At 36.3% G+C, this 19,869-nt stretch overlaps 1 protein-coding gene across 2 annotated transcripts; it reads left to right on the top strand.

Moving 5' to 3' along the window:
- Positions 1-42: 42 nt before the first annotated feature.
- Positions 43-17,787, top strand: LOC121376751 (14-3-3-like protein 2). 2 transcript variants are annotated; one of them, XR_005958518.1, is made up of 5 exons: positions 43-453; positions 6,318-6,462; positions 10,017-10,184; positions 12,957-13,052; positions 15,063-15,078. XR_005958518.1 is itself a non-coding variant. In XM_041504519.1 (5 exons), the coding sequence occupies exons 1-5, from the start codon at positions 145-147 to the stop codon at positions 15,129-15,131; spliced, it is 783 nt and encodes a 260-aa protein (XP_041360453.1). In that variant the 5' UTR covers positions 45-144; the 3' UTR covers positions 15,132-17,787. The 2 variants fall into 2 exon arrangements, 1 of the variants encoding a protein (XP_041360453.1); XM_041504519.1 differs by having other exon boundaries at positions 45-453; positions 10,017-10,180; positions 15,063-17,787.
- Positions 17,788-19,869: the final 2,082 nt, after the last annotated feature.

Below are 19,869 nucleotides of genomic sequence, written 5' to 3'. Positions count from 1 at the left end.
TGTTTATCTGTTAAGAAAATGCGCACTGCACATTATGTCATTAATAGCTGAAAGTAGGTCCTGTATTCCGCCATTTTGGATTGGATTCTCGTATTTGGTACTGATTTTGTGACACATATCGGTATTATTAAATAATTAGCAAAAATGCAGTCAAAAGAGCACTTTGTGATAAAAGCAAAGTTAGCTGAACAAGCAGAGCGATACGATGACATGGCTACTGCAATGAAAAAGTGCGTAGAAGAGACTAGCACCAAAAAAGAAACGCTTAACAACGAGGAAAGAAATTTGCTGTCTGTTGCTTACAAGAATGTCGTAGGTGCTCGGAGGTCCGCCTGGAGGGTAATATCCAGTATTGAACAGAAGACAGAATCTGCTGATAAAAAGCAACAGATGGCAAAGGACTACAGGGAAAAGGTTGAAAAGGAACTCAAAGGAATATGTCAAGATGTTTTGGTATGTGACATTGCACATTTCATTTCTTTAGAAAAAAAAATGAATACACATTCCAGCACTGTTTATATTAATTAATAGTTTAAAAAATAGTTTGCTATTTATGCTTACCTATGTATAAATACCTGCAGATTATTAATACATTCCAAGCCTGTGTAAGAACAATTGCATTTTGATTGGGTGTGGCATTATAATTATTATTATAATTATTATGGTCGAATGCCAGAGTGCATTATTTAATTTTTGTAATGAGTAAATATTTGCTTTTATGGATACTATAAATTTGCATAACTTTTGATTACAAAATTCAAAACTAATCTAACCAAACTTTATTTTTATCTTTTCTTTAGCAATCAGTTGGTTGTTCATGTATGAATTATGTACAATTAATTTTTTTTTTTTATGGATACAAGGGTTTGCATATTCCACTTTCACCAGTTGAGTGAAAATTGTAATACTAATTATAATACTCTTTAATAAAAGTCGTGCTAGTATTGCTCAGTGCAATAGGACTATGACTCATCTCTTAGGAATTATATATATATATAGCCTTTGGGCCATCCTTGAACAAAACGGGGTTTGTTGGTGTATCCTTGAAAAAAAAAATGGATTGATATTAACATAAGCAATAACATTGATTGGATTTTATGTTATGAGACAGATTAATAACATCATACATTACTCTGAGAATTGAAATCTTGTGTAAACGGATAATTATGTAATTGTGATAAATTGAAAACTAGACGTCCGTGAGTGACACACAGATGAAACAATAATTGTGACAATTTTCAAAGGGCTAGAAATCTTTTAATGTAAATCTCAAATAAAAACCAACATTGGCCATCTTGAAAAGTTACTTCCTGGTATCAAAACTGGCACATGGACTAAATCCTGAACCCATATTTATGGTCATCTTGATGCCGAAATTTGAAACGGCACTTCCTGGTAGCAAAACTGACACATAGACTAAATTCTGAACCCATTTTTAAGGGATGTACCTTCAAAAATCAATTTGATTTCATTACATAGACATGGTATTATTATCAGACTTTTGTGTATTGAAAAATTACACCATTCAAAGTGTCTAAAATGGAAAAATAACACTCAAAATAATCAATGTTAGAAGGACTTTCGGCACCCTGACATTAAATTGATGCAAAGGTGCAATAATGTCTCAGCGAGTGCCCACTTGACTAAGCTAGATACTGCACTTATAAAAAGATCAGTGAACTCAGCCCTGTACGTTAACTTTTCCATCTTGGAGCCAGATGGCACCTACTTATATTTTTTTATATGTACATAATATGAAATGTTTTAATCGCCAAATGAAAATGATCACAAATGCGACCAAGTCAGTCGCAATGTAGAGAGCTGGAACTACAACCAGTTATATCCAACCTATGTCCTGTAGCAGGGTGAAGCCTAGTGTTAAAACGCTCGTCTGATGCATTTGGTTCAGAATTAATCTGTCGGTGGGCTCGTTAGGCTGTTTCTTGTTCCATCATGACTGGTATCTCAAACTGTGTTGTATGTAGTAATCTGTCTTTGGGATAGTGCATATAAAAGATCCCTTGGCACTAATGGAAAAATGTAGCAGGTTTTCTCTCCAAGACAATATGTCAAAATTAATAAGTGCTTGACACACATTAAATCAATTTGCTTTAGTGGTGTTGTTAAACAAAACCAACCAACCAACCTATCAGGGCTCGAGACTTGCCAAAAAATATGGTGGCTCAAAATATAATGGATGTTGGCAAATTAAGGTAAGCGAACCATGACCCACAAGCAAGATTTTAATGTGGAATAAATATATGCAATACAAATATTAATAGTGTCTCGTATGTTATAGCTCTAAAGAAGATCGCCCAAATAATATTAATATTACTAACGCCATTAATTTTTAATATTTAAGTCGCCCAAACAGGACATTGGTCGCATGCGACCTGGCCACAGGCCGTTTCGAGCCCTGACCTATGTAATAGTTTCAAATGATGTAACAGATCTATGTACAGTAAAGTACATACATATATATATAGTACACCCATGGGCCAAATTGAGCCCTGTGTACAAACAAGTATGGTTTGGATTGAGGTAAAAGTCTGTGTTGTATTGTTCATTATTAAATATTGAAAAGGTAATAAAACTGGCAAATAACAACCAGGGTTTCTGCCAGAGAGTAAAACAGGTATGGCATAATTTTTGAGACCGTACGCAAGCTTTGTAGACTAACAGTTATGCACTAATTGAGACAATTTGACCAATATGCTGATTTCCATAGCGAGTTCATTGGTGTAGTCTACAGAAGCCACTATTTAATTAAATTCCATTTTTTTTTCATAACTATATGAACAATATAAATGAGTTAGCCAATGTTGTGATCTATTATCTTACAAAAGTGGACTATTTCTGATTAATAGTAAAATAAATGGCAACAGAGTTCTGATCGGATTGGTACATCTTCAGAGATGTCTATTAAACCAGTGTTTTCTAATTTGTATAGCAAAGAGAAATACCAGTCATATATCATGGTACGCACTTGAGATTTGTTTTGACTGGCTAATCGGGCCACTCACAGCAACACTTTGAGACTCGCCCATACAACTTTTGAATGGCCCACGACCGAATTTCGTCGACCGAAAAAAACTTTACTTAACTTGCACTTCAAAAACATGTTATCATATCATACAAACATATACTTTATCTATTGTACTGTTAATAATAAGTGTGACTGACACAGATTAATATATTACACCACATCAAGAGAAGTTCTTGGTTTTTGAAAATTATAGGCAGTGTAGCTCCGATTGGATTTTAACTAGTACGTCTATCAAAATTATCTATTTGTTCAACAAAGAGAAATACCAGTTTAACGACTGCATGGAAGCCACTGCCATTTTTAATTTTTTTTATTGTTTTAATAAAAGGATCTTCCTATCATCTAAATGAGCTATGAAAACTTGATTCTTGTAAACAGTGGAATTAAATACCACCATCTATTTTATGTGCGCCGTTTGTTAAGTGTAACATGCACTGTTTTTCACAATTGTCAGATTGAAATTACGTGCGCTGTACGAGTGCGATTGCACCCGCGCACCTTAAAAAGCACGGTCTGTAACTAAAAGACAATGGACACTCGATGTGTCAAAAAATTCTGGCTCTCTCCCCCAAAACAGGTGGACTTGAAAGTTAGCTGTTCTGTGATAGGAAACATATATGTATTGGCTCTGAATTTATATTTAATTGAATAGAAATTGTGTTTTAGTGACAATATGTGAATAAGCATGATAACTTCACTTCAGTGATAGCTGTTTTTGACATCGTTCGCAGTGACGATTGGGTGTTTGGAAAAGTACTCGGTATATTCCGTAAGAAACGAAAACATTCCAACTTTGGAAAACCTCATTCGTAAACAAAATCTTTCTGTGAAACGGCATAGTGGAATGTGACTAGTTGTTCCGATTGTAATTAAATGGAAAGTAAAGACTGACATGGCCAAGGTGTTCTGATTGCAGAGTTCGACAAATCCGCTAGCCCGATGCCCGGGGCTAGTGCTTTTTAACACAGGGCTAGTGACAAATGCAAAACCAGTAGCCCGATGGGCTAGTGGCTTTAAAAAAAGAAGTTTTTCCTCCACTGATGTATGTTTGATAAATGTTATTCTTAAATTGGTCATCGCATAATGTCAACAAATCAATAAGTATATATTATTATTCAGCTTGAACTAAATTTTTATAAAATGCAGTAACCAGAAGTTTCTACATTGTCAATTACAACAATACACACAATACAGACTTTGTTTCCTTTTCACTTTAAAGTTTCATGGACAGGAAACAACCTTAATAAAACACGTGTTTTGATTGGTTGTACAAATCACGTGGTAACAAAATCTCGCATATGTATGTCAACAAGGTAACAAAGGTGTGAATAGCAAGTCCCAATTAATTAAAAGGCTAGTATAACTGAAGTACAACCCCAGTCATGTTTAGCATTACTGTGTTTGTCTTATTTATTTATTGTCTTCTATTTTAATGCCTTGTTTACTTGCGATGAGGATGTTGGCAATCGGGGAATGCAATAACAGAGCCGACTTGACCTGTTAAATGTGTGTAACAGTTTGGATAACGTTTCACATCTGTACAAGATAATACTTTTTTTGTCTATCAATTGACAGTTAAATCTTGCCAATATATTACTTGAGCAACTGACATCACCCTTCCTGGTAATAATTCACTACCGAATACACTGAACAAGACCATGCATTATCGTGTTACATTGTATTGTGCATTAACTTATTTTGTTTTAGGTGGTTAGAGAGAGGAGTTTGTTAAATTACTTGCCCACTCTGGATGAGGTGGCAAGGATTGGTGTGTGTGTGTGTGTGTGTGCACAAAAGTGAAAACAGAAAAATGGTTTAGGATAAAACATGACAAAATAGGGTAGGTCATGCAGTTTTAAAAAAAAACCTAAATGATTAATTTAAGAAAGCAGGTCAGCCGTTTAATTTTTAGGTTCTATAGGGGTTGGGTTCCTTGAAACATTGTTTTTCAGTCTTGTATAAAGTGTGTTGTAATTGATCATAAATTTGGGCTAGTGCTTTATTTTGGTGGGCTATTGGAATTTACAAACCCACTAACCCTGCGGCTAGTGACTTTTAAAAATATTTGTCAGACCCTGCCGATTGAACCTACAAATACATTTATATGGCCACGGTTTTTCGAATACATAATCAAAACCGGCCGAGGCATTCCGAATAGACTGTTCGATAGACCGGGGAAGTGGCCGCTATTATGTCCTGTATGTGTTTGGTTGCACGGATACTAATAGGAAACCAGTTAAAAACAATAAATAAAAAAAAAACAATAAATAAAAAATAACGTCCCGATCTCTTACAGACATTAGTTATTTGCATTTTCATACATACTACAATATGCCAACATTTTCAGTCGCCAGGCGGGATATACGTGATACGGTTTTGACTTGATTGACTGCTATTTTGTCTCGCCATGGGCAATCGGGCGTCCGTAAAGTGCACACCATGATATATTATATCACATTAAAAAAATTTATGGTATTATTAAGAGGTTTTCTATCAGTCTAATTAAAATTAGCTCCACTGTTGCATGTGGATCTAACACCAGCCAGTTGGAGCTCATGTCCACCAATCAAAACCTTACTTGTAGAATCCTGCCAGTGATTTAAAAATAATTTGAAAACATTCCGAATTATCCTGAGGGTATACGATATGTTTCATGTTGACATGTAATGTTATATGGACACTTAAGGAGGTTATAAAGGTTTGATATGTAGCAGACCAGTAGTTTTTAGTGGTCTTATGCTTAGAGACAACAAAAAAACCAAGGGTGCAGAAATAGAAAATATTTCACTAGCCAACTAAAATTTACTAGCCCGCCAGAATTTCTACTAGTCCACCACTCTATAGAACAATTTATTATTAACAACATTATAATATAGTGTACTTTCTGCACCCCTGAAAACCCATTAAAATTTCAATTTATCTTTATCTGATACACATTAACCCAAACCTAATCCTAACCCATATGGTGAGAAAATATTGTTTCACAAGATTCGTTATTGTTTTGCATAACCCATTTTTCAAATTTACTACATCATTTATTTGATCATAACAGATTACGCGGAAGCGAACCAGGTTACACAAATTAGTTTTTGCATAGTTAACCCATAAATAGTTTATACAGATTTTCAATTTTTAGAGGCCTGGTTATGGCCCTTGAATTCAGGAGATCAAAAAACAAAAACAATTGAGTCCAGTAGGCAACATGTATAACTTAGCAATGATCTCGGACTGCTTGTTTTATTTACTCATAAATGTGTGTATTATTTTTCAGGATTTGCTGGATAAGATTTTAATTCCAATGATAAAAGATGACCCCAAGGACAAGCAAAAGCTGGAGAGTCTGGTCTTCTACTTAAAGATGAAGGGAGACTACTTCCGCTACCTGGCGGAAGTGAGCAGTGGACAGGATAGGAAAGGTATCTTACTTTAAATTAAAATACACCACAACTGGTCAACGGTCATGGTATGTTTTCCTGTTTGTGGGAAAATGCATATAAAAGATCCCTTTCTGCATTAGCAAAGTGTAGTGGGTTTCCTCTGATAACTATGTGTCAGAATTACCAAATGTTTGACACCCAATAGCCGATTATTAATGAATCAATGTGCTCTAGTGGTGGTGTTAAACCAAACAAACTTTAAAAATAATAATGCGTACTTAATGTGATTGATTTGTGGTGGAATTTAATTTGGTGATAGAGGAGAAGAGGTTTGAAATTTGGCAATAGCTAAACCAGAACTTCCAGATGCCATCCTCGAGACATGTATCCCATATTTGCCCCGGCCACCTGATGGTGGCAAGAGGCATCGCTCGACCAGTCCAGCAAGCAGCTGCGAAGGATCCAGTGTTGTCTACTATTTAACTGTGGCTATGCAGCAAAGTGCCTTTTGACCATTAAAAAAAAAAATCTCTTCATTAGTCAAGGCCAAATGGCCTTGCCCTCTTTATTTGCCAAATTCGAGGCCTGACCTGGCATCTTGCTGACCTGTAGGCTCCAAGGTGTTGGTTGAGGCCTATCCTTGTCTGCCTATCCTTGTCTGGCTGATCAATCAGTGTAGTGGTGGCCTTCCTCTTCTCAGTTGGTTCCGTAGTTCTTGTTCCAGGCAGTGCACCACGACTCGTATATAATAGGCTGTTGTATGTGTTATCCTGTCTGTAGAATGGTACATATAAAAAAAAAATCCCTTGCTCGTGCTTCTGCCAGAAAGAAATTTTTGGGTATGGTATTATGGAATTGAATGCAACCACAGTCAACAAGGCGTATATAGGAGACCTCCCCCAGAAAGAAAATGGGTTAAGTTTAGGGTTAGGATTAAGGAAATCATACAGTAATGATAAGAGTAATTAATTTTGTCCAGAGGTTAGTGCCATACCCATTTTACCCTCTGGCAGAAACCCTGCTTGCTACTCATGGAAAAATGTGGCGGGTGCCATGGAAAAAAAAAAAACCTCCACAGCATTGCCAATTGACGTGGGCAAGTACAGGGGTTGTCTCTTAAGATTATATGTCAAAATTATTAAATGTTCGACATCTAATAGCCGATGATTAGTAAATCAAAGTGCTCTAGTGGTGTCGTTAAACAAAACAAACTTTCTTCAGTTGGACTGGCCTGGCAGATTGGACCGGGAATGAAGTCTCGGAAGAATCGACTGCTGACAATTGAGATGCCGGTGCAGAGAACACTATTGCTCTGTGTTTGGCTGCACATGCAAGTTTCAACGATTGCTACACAATTTTAAAACATTAGCCAGTAGTACTTAGCTAATCAGTTTTCAGTACACTACTTTAATATACTGAATGTTTTTTAAAATAATAATGTCAAGCTATTTTCACGTCCGTAAACACAATTCAGAAACCATTTTCAAATCTAAAAGATCAAGGTAACACACAGAGAACTTATCCCCTTTAAGTGTTGTTGGTCTATTTCTCGTTCCAATCAGTGTTTCATAGATGATGAAACAAAGTCACGTTCCTAGGATGCTGCATATTTATTAACCATAATTAAAATGTGTTGCATTCGTCGTTAAATAAAACATACCTTGCTTCCTGATGTGAATTTTCGTGTTGGGATGTTAACCTTTAGACTACTGGATTAATTTGGTGAAAACCATGTTGAGTGGGTACAAGTTTATAATTTTTACTCGCATATATATATATATATATATATATATATATATATATATATATATATATTCCTTTTTTATTTTTGTTGTTGGAAAACTGATCAAATTTATTATCAAATTAGCTGTCACAATCACAGCTTAAAATGACCACGATATGCCACCGTTGTTGTCAAGCGCAAATACTTGCCGAAAACCACTTTTTGAAAAACAAATTCTACGGTATTTCCCATTGCAAAAAAAACTAAACAAAAGCCAAGTAATCTTTTTTTTATATTATTATATTTCTGTTTCTGGTGAGTGCCATGTGTAAAGCAGCTGGAAATATGAATTGGCGAATGCACTGTAAACAGTATACAGTGTGTTGACTGGTGTGATGTCGGGCGAGATATCTCGCCTACAGTAGTCAGAAGGTTAAACATTCTTGTATTTTATTTTATTGTTAATTTTCCTTCCACCAGTATTCTACACTACACCATCTGCTGGCATGGTTACACCGTAAAGCTATACTTTTATTTATGTCACAAGTTAATTGTGATGCATATGCACATGCCGAGCTTTAGTAAATAAATGGTGTTCATTGAAATCGTGCTCTGACTGTTAACTGTGCAGCCTGATTTCCAGACTTGTCAGGACTCGAAACTGCCAGTCGCCAGGTCGCCAAATGCGACCAAAGTCATGTTTGGGCGACATTAAAATAAAATAAAATTTATAACATTAATCGCCCCAAAAAATATTATTTGGGCGATCTACTTTCTGTAACACTATTAATAATTGTATGACATATTCCACATTAAAATCTTGCTTTGTAGTTAGCAAAACTGAACATATCGGCTTACTGTGATTTACCTGTACATCCATTTATAAATATCTCATTTCAATATCATGTATGTTGATATCTTTGCTATCTAGAATTGGTTCTTGAAATCAGTATTACTTTAAAATTGATAATTAAATTTGTTCAGTTATTTAAAACAGATCTGAAATATGAATATTTAATATATTGGCTACCTAATGCAAGTTTAAGCCACTGAAAATGAAAATTTAGTGGCCCAGCGGGGGCTTTAGATCTCAGTAATTTGGGCACAACAGGGACTGGTCTTTTCTGAGTGCAGGGAGGTCGTTTTATGTACTGTCATTAAACATAACATTTCAGTGATTTTGAGGTGGAATATTTTGAGGTCAGCATGTTTATAGTTTGAGCTAGCCTAGATTATTTTGGGCATCTGTATTTTGTGCACAACGTGTATCATCTCGACTTGAAGCCCTGCCTGGATATTTTGTTTAATGATGCACTCAACACATTTTATTTATGGTTTATGGCATCAGACATGTAGTTAAGAACCACACAGACATTGAGAGAGGAAACCTGCTATCGCGACTTCATGGGCTATTCTTTTTGATTAGCAGAAAGGGATCTTTTATATGCACGATCCCACAGACAGGATAGCACATACCACAGCCTTTGATATACCATTCGTTGTGCACTGGCTGGAACAAGAAATAGCACAATGGGCCCACCGACGGGGATCGATCCCAAACCGACCGCGCATCAAGTGAGCGCTTTACCACTGGGATACATCTTGCCTCTTTTTGTTTTGGGGCACCCAGTGGCGGATCCAGAAAATCCATTTAGGAGGGGTCCCAGTGACATGAGGTGGAATGCCAAGGGAACTTTTGGGGAGGTTTGGAGGGTGATCATAACAAAAATGAAAATTAATATTTAATAAAATTATAACTCTCGCAAAATTTAGGGGGGGGGGCGTTCCCCTGGGGGGCCCCCTAGATCTGCCTCTGGCACCATATGTTTGTGGTGAGTTTCGAGCCCTGACTGTGTGTTCTGTGTTTCAGACGTCGTGGAGAAGTCGAGAGAAGCGTACCATGAGGCGGACCTGAAGGCCGGTGACGACATGACTCCAACACATCCCATCCGTCTAGGTCTAGCATTAAATTTTTCTGTTTTCTACTACGAAATTATGAATCACCCAGAGAAAGCTTGTGAACTTGCCAAAAAAGTAAGTAAATTTGTAATTTTCAAGTACTCATTAGTTCCGAGGATAGTGATTTTTTTGCCTCTCTTTGTTGTTTTCACAAAGAAGACTTGTGTGATCTGAAGTTTCTCAATAATGACCTTTGTCAGTGCTTCTAGAATTTTTATAAAATCCACTAGCCATGGGATCAGTGATTTTAAAACTGTACTAGCCATGATTAAAAATCAAGGTTCACACAGGCTTGAAAAGGCCTTGAATTTGAGGTGCAGTCTTGAAAAGGTCTTGAAACTGAAAAGGCCTTAGAATATTGTATTTTGGCCTTGAAAAGCCCTTGAATTTAGTAGATAATCATATGTAGTGAATTATATATTTTAATAAACTTATTATTAATATTATTTGATATATTTAAAAATAATAATCCACAAATAAACAGTTGTTAGCTATGAAAAATTACTTTAAAATTGATGACGAAATTGTTTTGCACGGTATGAAATAAAGAGTTATTTCCCTTTGACAGTTGGTAATTTCCGTGCCGTAACATGCCGAAAGCATGTATGCTAATGGTGGCAACAGAAGCCAGTTTTCCTGTTTCAAAAATAGGTACTACTTGTAAAAATGGGGAAAACTGTTTTTAACCGCTAGTGGTTATCCGAATATGACTGGGTTAGAGAATGCAAAGTGGACATTAGAAAGGCGGTGTGTTTTTGTTGCAAGAAAACGTTGGATTTATCTAAAATGGGCGAAAGTGCTCTCAAGTCGCATATGTAAGGAGCCTTGAAAAAGGTTTTTGCTGACTTGAAAAAGCCTTGAAAAGGCCTTGAATTTTAGTGGTGAGTGGCTGTATGAACCATGAAAATGTACTAGCCCTACTTTAACCTTACAAATAGTAGTAATCAAATATGTCACCTAAAGAGGGAGATTGAGCTTTAAAATCCTTAGATTGGGGGTGGAAAGAAGGGGCAAGATATTCATATTTACAAAGTATGTAAATGCAGCATTTGACAAGGTGTTTTTTTTCCACCAGCCGTCGAGCTAGATTAATAGATATAGTAATTATTTACTAACCCAACACTGAATATTACTAGCCATGGGAGTGGGGCTACCATAACTCGAAGCCCTGCCTTTGTTTAACTTAAGCATGGTATATTGGGGTTCATGTGCATCCTAGAAAGTGTTTGACTTTTTGTTTTTGTTGGCCTAATGTCATTTTCACAGAGCAGTAAATTTTGATCTGAAACTTAAATGAATAATAACCTTTAATTAAGTATGGTATCTAGGGTTCACATGCATCCTGACAGTGCTTTAAAAATATTTTTAAGCCTTCTGAAAAAATCATTCACTCACTACTGTCGAAATTCCTGGAATTATTTTATAATTTTTTTTTTTCAAAACAATTTCTGTGAATAATGATAAAATCACATTTGTTTATCAGTGCTGTTGATTTGCCTGTTCTGTGAAACCACAGGTACCCACAACCAATAATGCTGAGCATGCTATAGTTATGTTATATAATAAAGAATATATATATAATAGTTGTATTCATGGGTTACGCAAACACAAATTCAGATAATCAGGAGTTTTTATAAAATCCGCTAGCCATGGGATCAATGATTAAAATACTTTTACTAGCCACAATGAAAAATTCACTAGCCCTACTTACGGTAATACAATTTCACTAAATAATAGTAATAATTGGATATGTCGTCTAAAGAGGGAGACAGAGCTTAAAGACACTAACATTGGGGGTTAGGTAGGTGCAGAATATTCATATTTATAAAATAGACTTAACTGCAACATTTGACTCTTTTTCTTTTTTTTCACTAGCCGTCGGGCATGGCAATAGTAGTTATTTACTAGCCAAACATTGAATATCACTAGCCATGGGAGTAGGGCAACCATAATCTAGAAGCCCTAAGTAACTAATGATGCCCTGAATTTAATACACAAACAAAAAATGAGTTACGTATTAAACTAGAATTGTACGAGTGACACGCAACCGAAAGTATCATTCAAGCAGTTTTCAGAGACTTTTGAGTTATAAAAGTTTACTGTGCCTTAAAAATAATGGCCAATACTGGCCAGATGGGGGAGAAGGGGTGGGGGGGGGGGGGACATGACTTGCCTAATGTCAGAATATTAATTCTTCATTGAGTACACGTAAATTGCCTACCCACTCTTATGATGGTATGAAACACTTTCAGATTGTTTCAGGACTTGAAATTAACAACAGCGCCAGTCGTTGAGGTATAAATTGACGTAGGTAGAGAGCATCGATAAAGCTCCTGAACAACGGCAAAATGTATACACCCGGTGTACATTATCTTCCAGTGTTTAACATTTGCATATTTGAAATACATGTATGTCTTCATACAGCAAAAATAACTTGTTTATTTGCGGAAAATGTCACTTTAAAAAAAAAATGCCATAGGCAGGCTAAAAAATGCTGTCGGTGGGCAGTTTCACCCATGACAATTCTTTTAAAAATTGCCGTGGGAGACAAATTCTTAAGTTTGAGCCCAGAGTTTGCAGGGTTGGGATTTACCTGAAGTGCTTGGGTTGTAGGATCGAATCTTCTAGGTGAACCCATTCTCAGATTGTATTTTTTTCTATCTAAATAAGTGCCTTATACTCTGTTCTGTCCTGTATGTGGAAAAATGCACATAAATGATCCCTCGCTACTAATGAAAAAAATGTATGGGTGGGCCCTGAAGGCTATATATTTTTGATACATTAGTATTTGTTGTTAACATTGGTAATTTGAGATTCATATTGATATGATTTTGTTACATTTTTTTTCCAGGCATTTGATGACGCCATAACACAACTAGACACATTAAATGAAGACTCGTATAAAGACAGTACCTTGATAATGCAGCTATTGAGGGATAATTTAACAGTAAGTCAATCTGTCGCAAACCTCGCCATTTAAGAAAAAACAAAAAAACAAGTTCAAGAAGAATAATTTTTAGCTGTCCTTAGCATACAAATTATATGGTATCAATACGCTAATATATTAAATGGCTCTCCATAATCTAACTTGGTCACTCCCATAAAAAAAACCCTCATGTTGAGGTCTGCTGTTGGGCTAGAGGAATACATTAATTTTAAAATGTTTGATAGTATACAAGGGTTATTTCCCTTAGTCTGCTAGGCCTGCTATGGATTCTTGGTGTTTCTTTTTGTCCCATCCAGTGCCACTTGTACATCAAAAGCTATGGTATGTTTAACCTGAGTACTAGAGCTGGGCGGTATACCGTTCGATATTGGTATCAGTATCATGTCAATACTGATTTAATGTACCAAGCAAATTTCAAAATGCTGAAATTTCAGTATTGAAAAATGTTATCTGCCATTTAGTAAAGCACTAACAATATATCTGACAAACACAAAACAGCTGAAAAGAAGAGAGAAATGAGGTCCTTGTGTACGGAATTTAATTTCAGTTAGATGAAATTGGCACGTGAGACTTAACTCGGGCATGCATTTAAAGCTGAGTATACCTAAAATACCGCTCAATATTGGTATCAGTATTGTATCAATACTGAATAATGTATTGATACCGAGGTAAATCAACTCCAAAATACCGATACCAAACCTGAAATTTCAATACCACCCAGCTCTACCGACTACTGTGCTGTTTGAGAGCTAAACGGACATTTGTATGATTATGATTGCTCTCTCCGCCAGAAATATCTCTATAGCAAAAACACGGAATGACTGCCTACCACACGGTAGTCATAGATTCCTGCTCTATTACAATTTCCCAATGTTTGACATTAAATGTCATTACATTGATAATTTTCAAGTTCAGTGATAACAAAGTATATTATGAAATATATTAATTACTAAATACACTGTAGGAAGAAACGTGTAAGCACCTACGTATTTAATCAGAACATTATTGAAAGGGGATGCTGTCGGGTTTCTTCCTGTAGTGTGTGTATTAGTGGATAACTTGTGAAGTATTTGTTTTCGGAAAACTCGAAAATGAACAAAGTAATGGTATTTAACGTCAAACATACACTAATTATTGTATTGGATCGGGAATCGTCAAAATATACTCTTGTTTTTTGATAATGTTGGCTTTAATAGGATTTTGTCAAGAAGTAGTAAAGTAACATTTTTTACTTTCCTAAATGTGGTAAATTACAAGCAATCTTAACAACAATTCTCAGCTTATTTCAGTTTAGACTGCATTGTTTTATTAAGTGATCTTTTGGAAGTATATGCATAATCTGCAGATGGTGATATTGCTCAGAAGAATATTTTATTTGAAACAAGATTTATTTCCCTTTGTCCAGTGTACTACTACTAAACTGGTTCAACATTAAAAGTTTAGTGTTCAGCTCCCATTTCTCTCAAACTGTTTAGTCGTTTGCACCTATGCAGGGCTAGCTCTAACACTCGCCAAGTTCGCCAGTTGTGCATTTAAAAAAATATATATTCATGTAATAATTGTTATTTTATTAGAAAATAACTGAGTGTTTGCCATTTTTTAAGTTTAAATAGACGAGTTGGTGAATGTTTTTGCTCACCCAGAGCTATCCCTGCTATGGTTTGTTTTGTTTAACGACACCACTAGAGCTCATTGATTTATTAATAATCGGCTATTGGATGTCAAACATTTGATAATTCAGACATATAATCTTAAGAGAGGAAACCCGCTACATTTTTCTACTAGTAGCCAGGGTTCTTTTATATGCACCATCCAACAGACAGGATATCACATACCAGGAAAAAAAAATAGCTCAGTGAGCCCAACAACAGGGATCTTTCGTAGACCGACAGTGCATCAAGCAAGTGCTTTATCACTGGTCTATACACCCCCCCTCCCCCCCCCCCCCATTTTTTGTTTTTGATGGGTGGGCAAGACATTTAATTGTGAAGAATTCCCCTTTACTTTCAGCTTTGGACATCAGATGCACAAAGTGAGGAGTGCGAAGGAGGGGATGCCCCCGAACAGCAAGCTCAGTGAATTGAGGCGGCCATCTTTGAAACTTGTCGATCGGCTTGTGGCCACTGTGAGGAAGGACCTCTGCGTGGAGTGACGTCACCAGGTCGACGTCACAAACGTTGATCGTATATCATCTCAAAAACACTTTCAGCAGACAGGCTCAATTGTCATTTTATTTCTGTGTACATCAGGGTGTGTTGCTGTGTGCATTCTAGTTAAAACAGGGGGTTGAAAAAACATTTTTAAAAAAAGAATTTTTTTTCTTCATGAACGGTGAAGACTGGTGACTGTTTAATGTTGGCAGTTTATTGTGAAGACCTTTTTTTTTTCCTTTTTTTTTTTTTGTGGGTTAATTAATGATCATAATTATTATAAGAGTCGTCTCTTTTTTTTTTCCTTGATAAGAAAATCCAGAATTTTCGTTGACTTAGTATTTTTAGGAAGACCGTTCTCGGATTGAGCCCTGACTATTGTTGCTGACTTTATGTTTTTTCAAATATCATTTATAACAATCATCATTTTCATGTTGCAAATATGAAAGGTGGGGAAGAAAAAACAACAACAAACGGCATGGTTTTGTGATTTAGAACTAATTTAACATATTTTTAAACTTATGATTTTGGATTTCTGTCTTTTAGCAGGACATGTTTAATTTAATTTAGTTTTTTTTAATATATATATTTTTTTTCTTGGTTGTTAATGTGAAAGTAGTTCTGTTGATTGATGTTTTTTCATGTTGAGTAGAAGGACTCGCTTTGTCTTGTATTCTAGGAAAGGAGACACAAAGAGAAAACAAATAATACACAGCTGACTGTTACTGCCTATAGATTGTTTAATCGCTATTGTCCTATTCTGCATTGTGATTTGTCTTCTTTAGTAACGGCTATCTGGAAAAAAAAAGTGTTGAGACGATGTTTTGGGAGTGTAATCTGTAATAGCGTAATATGTTGCCCATCCTACATCGGTCATGTTATTACATACCTCATTTGAAATCATCGTAGCGTGGATTGTGGTGTGCTGTGATTGTCACGGGAACACACCAAAACGTATATATATTGGCAAAAGCTGATGTTGTATGTGGTATGGCTTAGCTGTTGTTGTGTCACCTGCTGTATAATATGTGAAACATTGCCCCATACTTTTTAAAAACATTTTTTTATTTCGTATTTTTTTTTTTTTGCAAAGAAATTCAAATTGCTGTGGTGGGGGGTTTCTAATTTTTATGATGGAATAGGTAAGAAAATACACATCTATTTAGTTTGCTCAAATTTCGTTTTTTTTAACTTTTACAAAAAAATTCATGAATTTGCCCCCCCGCCACCCCCCCCCCAGTTTTGATGAATTTAATTTTTAAAATGTTCAGATAAATTCATGCTCCTTTTTTGGGTGGGGCTTTTTTGGTTTTGTTAATAATACAAAACTGAAGTTTGCTACATATGCTGTATTATCAAATTATCTTTGTGATGACTTTATTAAGTAGTACACTTTCCAAATTCAGCTTGTCAAATATTTGTTCATTTGCCAGTTATCACCTTAATACCTTGGGCATCACATTGCGTGTCGCATAGTTTTGTAAAAGTTTTAATTTCTCTATTCTGGCAAGTAATTTCCAAATAGAACTTTGTTAATTGCTACTCTTTTTTTTTTCTCATCATAATCGATAATCTGTTTCCATAATGTCATCCTGTAATTGATAAAGTCACTCGCTCGCCTAAATACGTCAGACTATGGTGTTTTCCTAGAAATGACAGGATAGTACATTCTTGTAGGTTATAGTCTTGTTTACTAAACCATTATTTGTGTGCCTTGTCTGGTGGGCTAAAAACAAGACATATATATCTTGCTTTTGGAAAGCCAAAATATTCTTTGTTAAACCTTGCTTAATCACTGCAAAGTGAATATGTCTTACTATCGTCAATTCTATACCGTAGATTATTATTATTATTATTTTTTCACACTATTTCGGCAGTGACGGATGCTTGCTTCTAGAAATGCATAATAAACAGTAGAATATTGCACTCATCTTCAAAACCTTTTTCTATAAAATATGAAATGTGTATTTATAAAATGCTAAAATTTATTATTTATAGAAGAAGAAAAAAGTAGAAAAAAAAACCTAATTAAAAAAAAAATAGAAAAAGAGACCAGATGAAAACTGCATGGACTGCAGTAGAGAACGAAGTATTATTGATGTTAACGATTTGTGATGTTACTATTTTACTGCAATGTTTTAAAAACAGTCTGTTAAGTCTTCTAGACCCAGTGAATCCTTTGTCACATGGTCATATTTTCTAATGGTACTAAAGTTTGTAGTGGGCTTCTGGAATTATTTACATCATTGTCAAAGAAAAAGCGTTAACAAGTCCCATTTACCAGTTTCAAAACCAAGAATTTACTTCATAACACAAAATAATAGAACTCGCATTTTACCTATTTTAATAAAACCATTTGTGTATTTCATAACTTAAGATAATAAAAATTGCATTTTACCAATGGTTGGTTATTGTTACAACTATAATGGAATGTTATTAAAGTGAATGTAACAGGAACTCTGTATTGACAATTGTTTTGCTGTTTCTTTATATTTATCTTATGTCTTCGTGGAATAGTCACTATTCCATTATTTATGTTCAATAAACTTCTTACATCGGAGAATAAAATGGCTTTGACAAAACTATATTGGATATTGTAAGTCCAAATTGCCATCACCAAGAATTAGGAACATTAAAGCATATTTATCCTGCAACCACTGTTTTTATTGACAGATAGTGATGACGGATAAAGCAAGGTCGTATATGTATGGTAGCAAAACATGACTTGACATCACTCATGTGATGTCACACATATAGCATGACCTCGACCCAATGTAGGGGGCGGGATTTGGCTCAGTCGGTTGAGTGCTTGCTTGAGGCGCTTGCGTTGCAGGATCGAACCACTTTAGTGGATCCATTCAGCTGATTGGGTTTTTTCTCGTTCCACAATTGGTCAAAAGCTGTTGTGTGCGTTTTCCTGTCTGTGGGAAAGTGCATATAAAAGATCTGCTGCATTAGAAAAAAAATGTAGTGGGTTTTCACTGATGACTACGAGTCAGAAATACTAATGTTTGACATCCAATAGCCGATGATTAATGAATCGATGTTCTCCAGTGGTGTCGTTGAACAAAATAAACTTATCTTACAATGTAGCTGAAATAACAGAAATAATAGCTTTTCCCCTTAATTTTATGGGTTTGACACCCAATAGCCGATGTATTTTTCGTGCTGGGGTGTCGTTAAACATTCATTCATTCATTCATTCATTTATTGGTCTACAGGATAACGGTAACTAAAATAGTGTTGGAAATAGAATAAAATCAATTTTCGTCAATTATTTCTTTCATATTAAACAGACATGTAAATATTTTGTAAATATCTATACTACTCAAAAGAATTTAAGGGTCAAAAATTTATAACCAAATAAGTTTCAGAGTGTATTAGATTGATGATGTAAACTACACCAAAAATTTAATTTATTGTTCCATATTTACAAAAAACCACAAATAAACGTCATTGTATACAAGAAAGTCACATGACATGCTGTCAAAGTTGAAGGTTGTCAAACATGGATTTTACACATTAGAACATTCGTTTAATAGTGTGTGAATCCACCCCTGGCGCTAATACACTCGACACATCGTTGCCTCATGCTGTTGATCAGACGTCTGAAGAACTCTTGGGGAATGGCCTGCCACTCTGCCATAAGAAGTTGACCCAGATCATGAAGGTTTGCCGGAGGGGCATGGTTATCCCGAACTATCCTGCCTAATCCGTCCCAGGCGTCCTCTATTGGGGCCAAGTCAGGCGAATATGCTGGCCAATCCATCCTGGCGATAACTTGTTGTCTGAGAAAGTCTGTTACCACCCTGGCGCGGTGGGGTCTGGCATTGTCATCCTGCAGAACTGCCCCGCCGCCAATCTGCTGAAGGCCTGGGAGAACCAACGGCCGGATAATCTCATTTAGATAGCGGATTCCATTCAGACTGCCATCCACCACATAGAGGGGGGTCCTGTGGTGGATAGAGATGACGCTGCCACCACCGAACCGGTGACGTTGTCTAACGTTAACGTCAGAGAAGCGCTCCCCAGAACGTCTGTAAACACGAACCCGACCGTCGTTGAACTGGAGACTAAACCTGGACTCGTCGGTGAACATCACTCGACCCCACTGAACACGTTGCCACCGCAGATGAAGTGTGCACCAGTGACGTCTGGCCGTTCTGTGACGTGGTAGGAGTGGTGGTCGAACAGCCTGGCGACGGCAGCGTAGATTATTGGCTCTCAGACGATTGCGTATGGTTTGATCAGACACTCGAGTTCCAGTCGCAGTCCGCAGATTGTCACGTAATCGGCGTGCAGTGGTTGTGCGTTGACGTAGAGCCATATTGGTGATGTAGCGGTCCCCTCTATTTGTAGTGCTTCGGGGTCTTCCCGAACGTGGACGATTTTGAACAGAATTCGTTGCTTGGTACCGTTGCCACAGTCGGCCAACGACACTCTGACTGACACCAAGTCTCAGAGCAACATTGCCATCCTGAAGCCAAGCAATAGCCCTTCCTCGATCTTCTATAGTCAGTTGACGTCGTACCATTGTCGAATTTGGAGTGTGCACCGTACACGAACGCAAGCTCCAATTATACGGAAATTCAGCATTGGGAACATGGAATACACCTGCAAAGCGTGCAAATGAAGCGCTTTGTGAAAAATCAAGTTATGGGCACTTA

Source organism: Gigantopelta aegis, chromosome 7 (genome assembly GCF_016097555.1).
Source record: "Gigantopelta aegis isolate Gae_Host chromosome 7, Gae_host_genome, whole genome shotgun sequence".
Taxonomy (NCBI): domain Eukaryota; kingdom Metazoa; phylum Mollusca; class Gastropoda; order Neomphalida; family Peltospiridae; genus Gigantopelta; species Gigantopelta aegis.
This window is presented reverse-complemented; position numbering and strand designations above follow the sequence as displayed.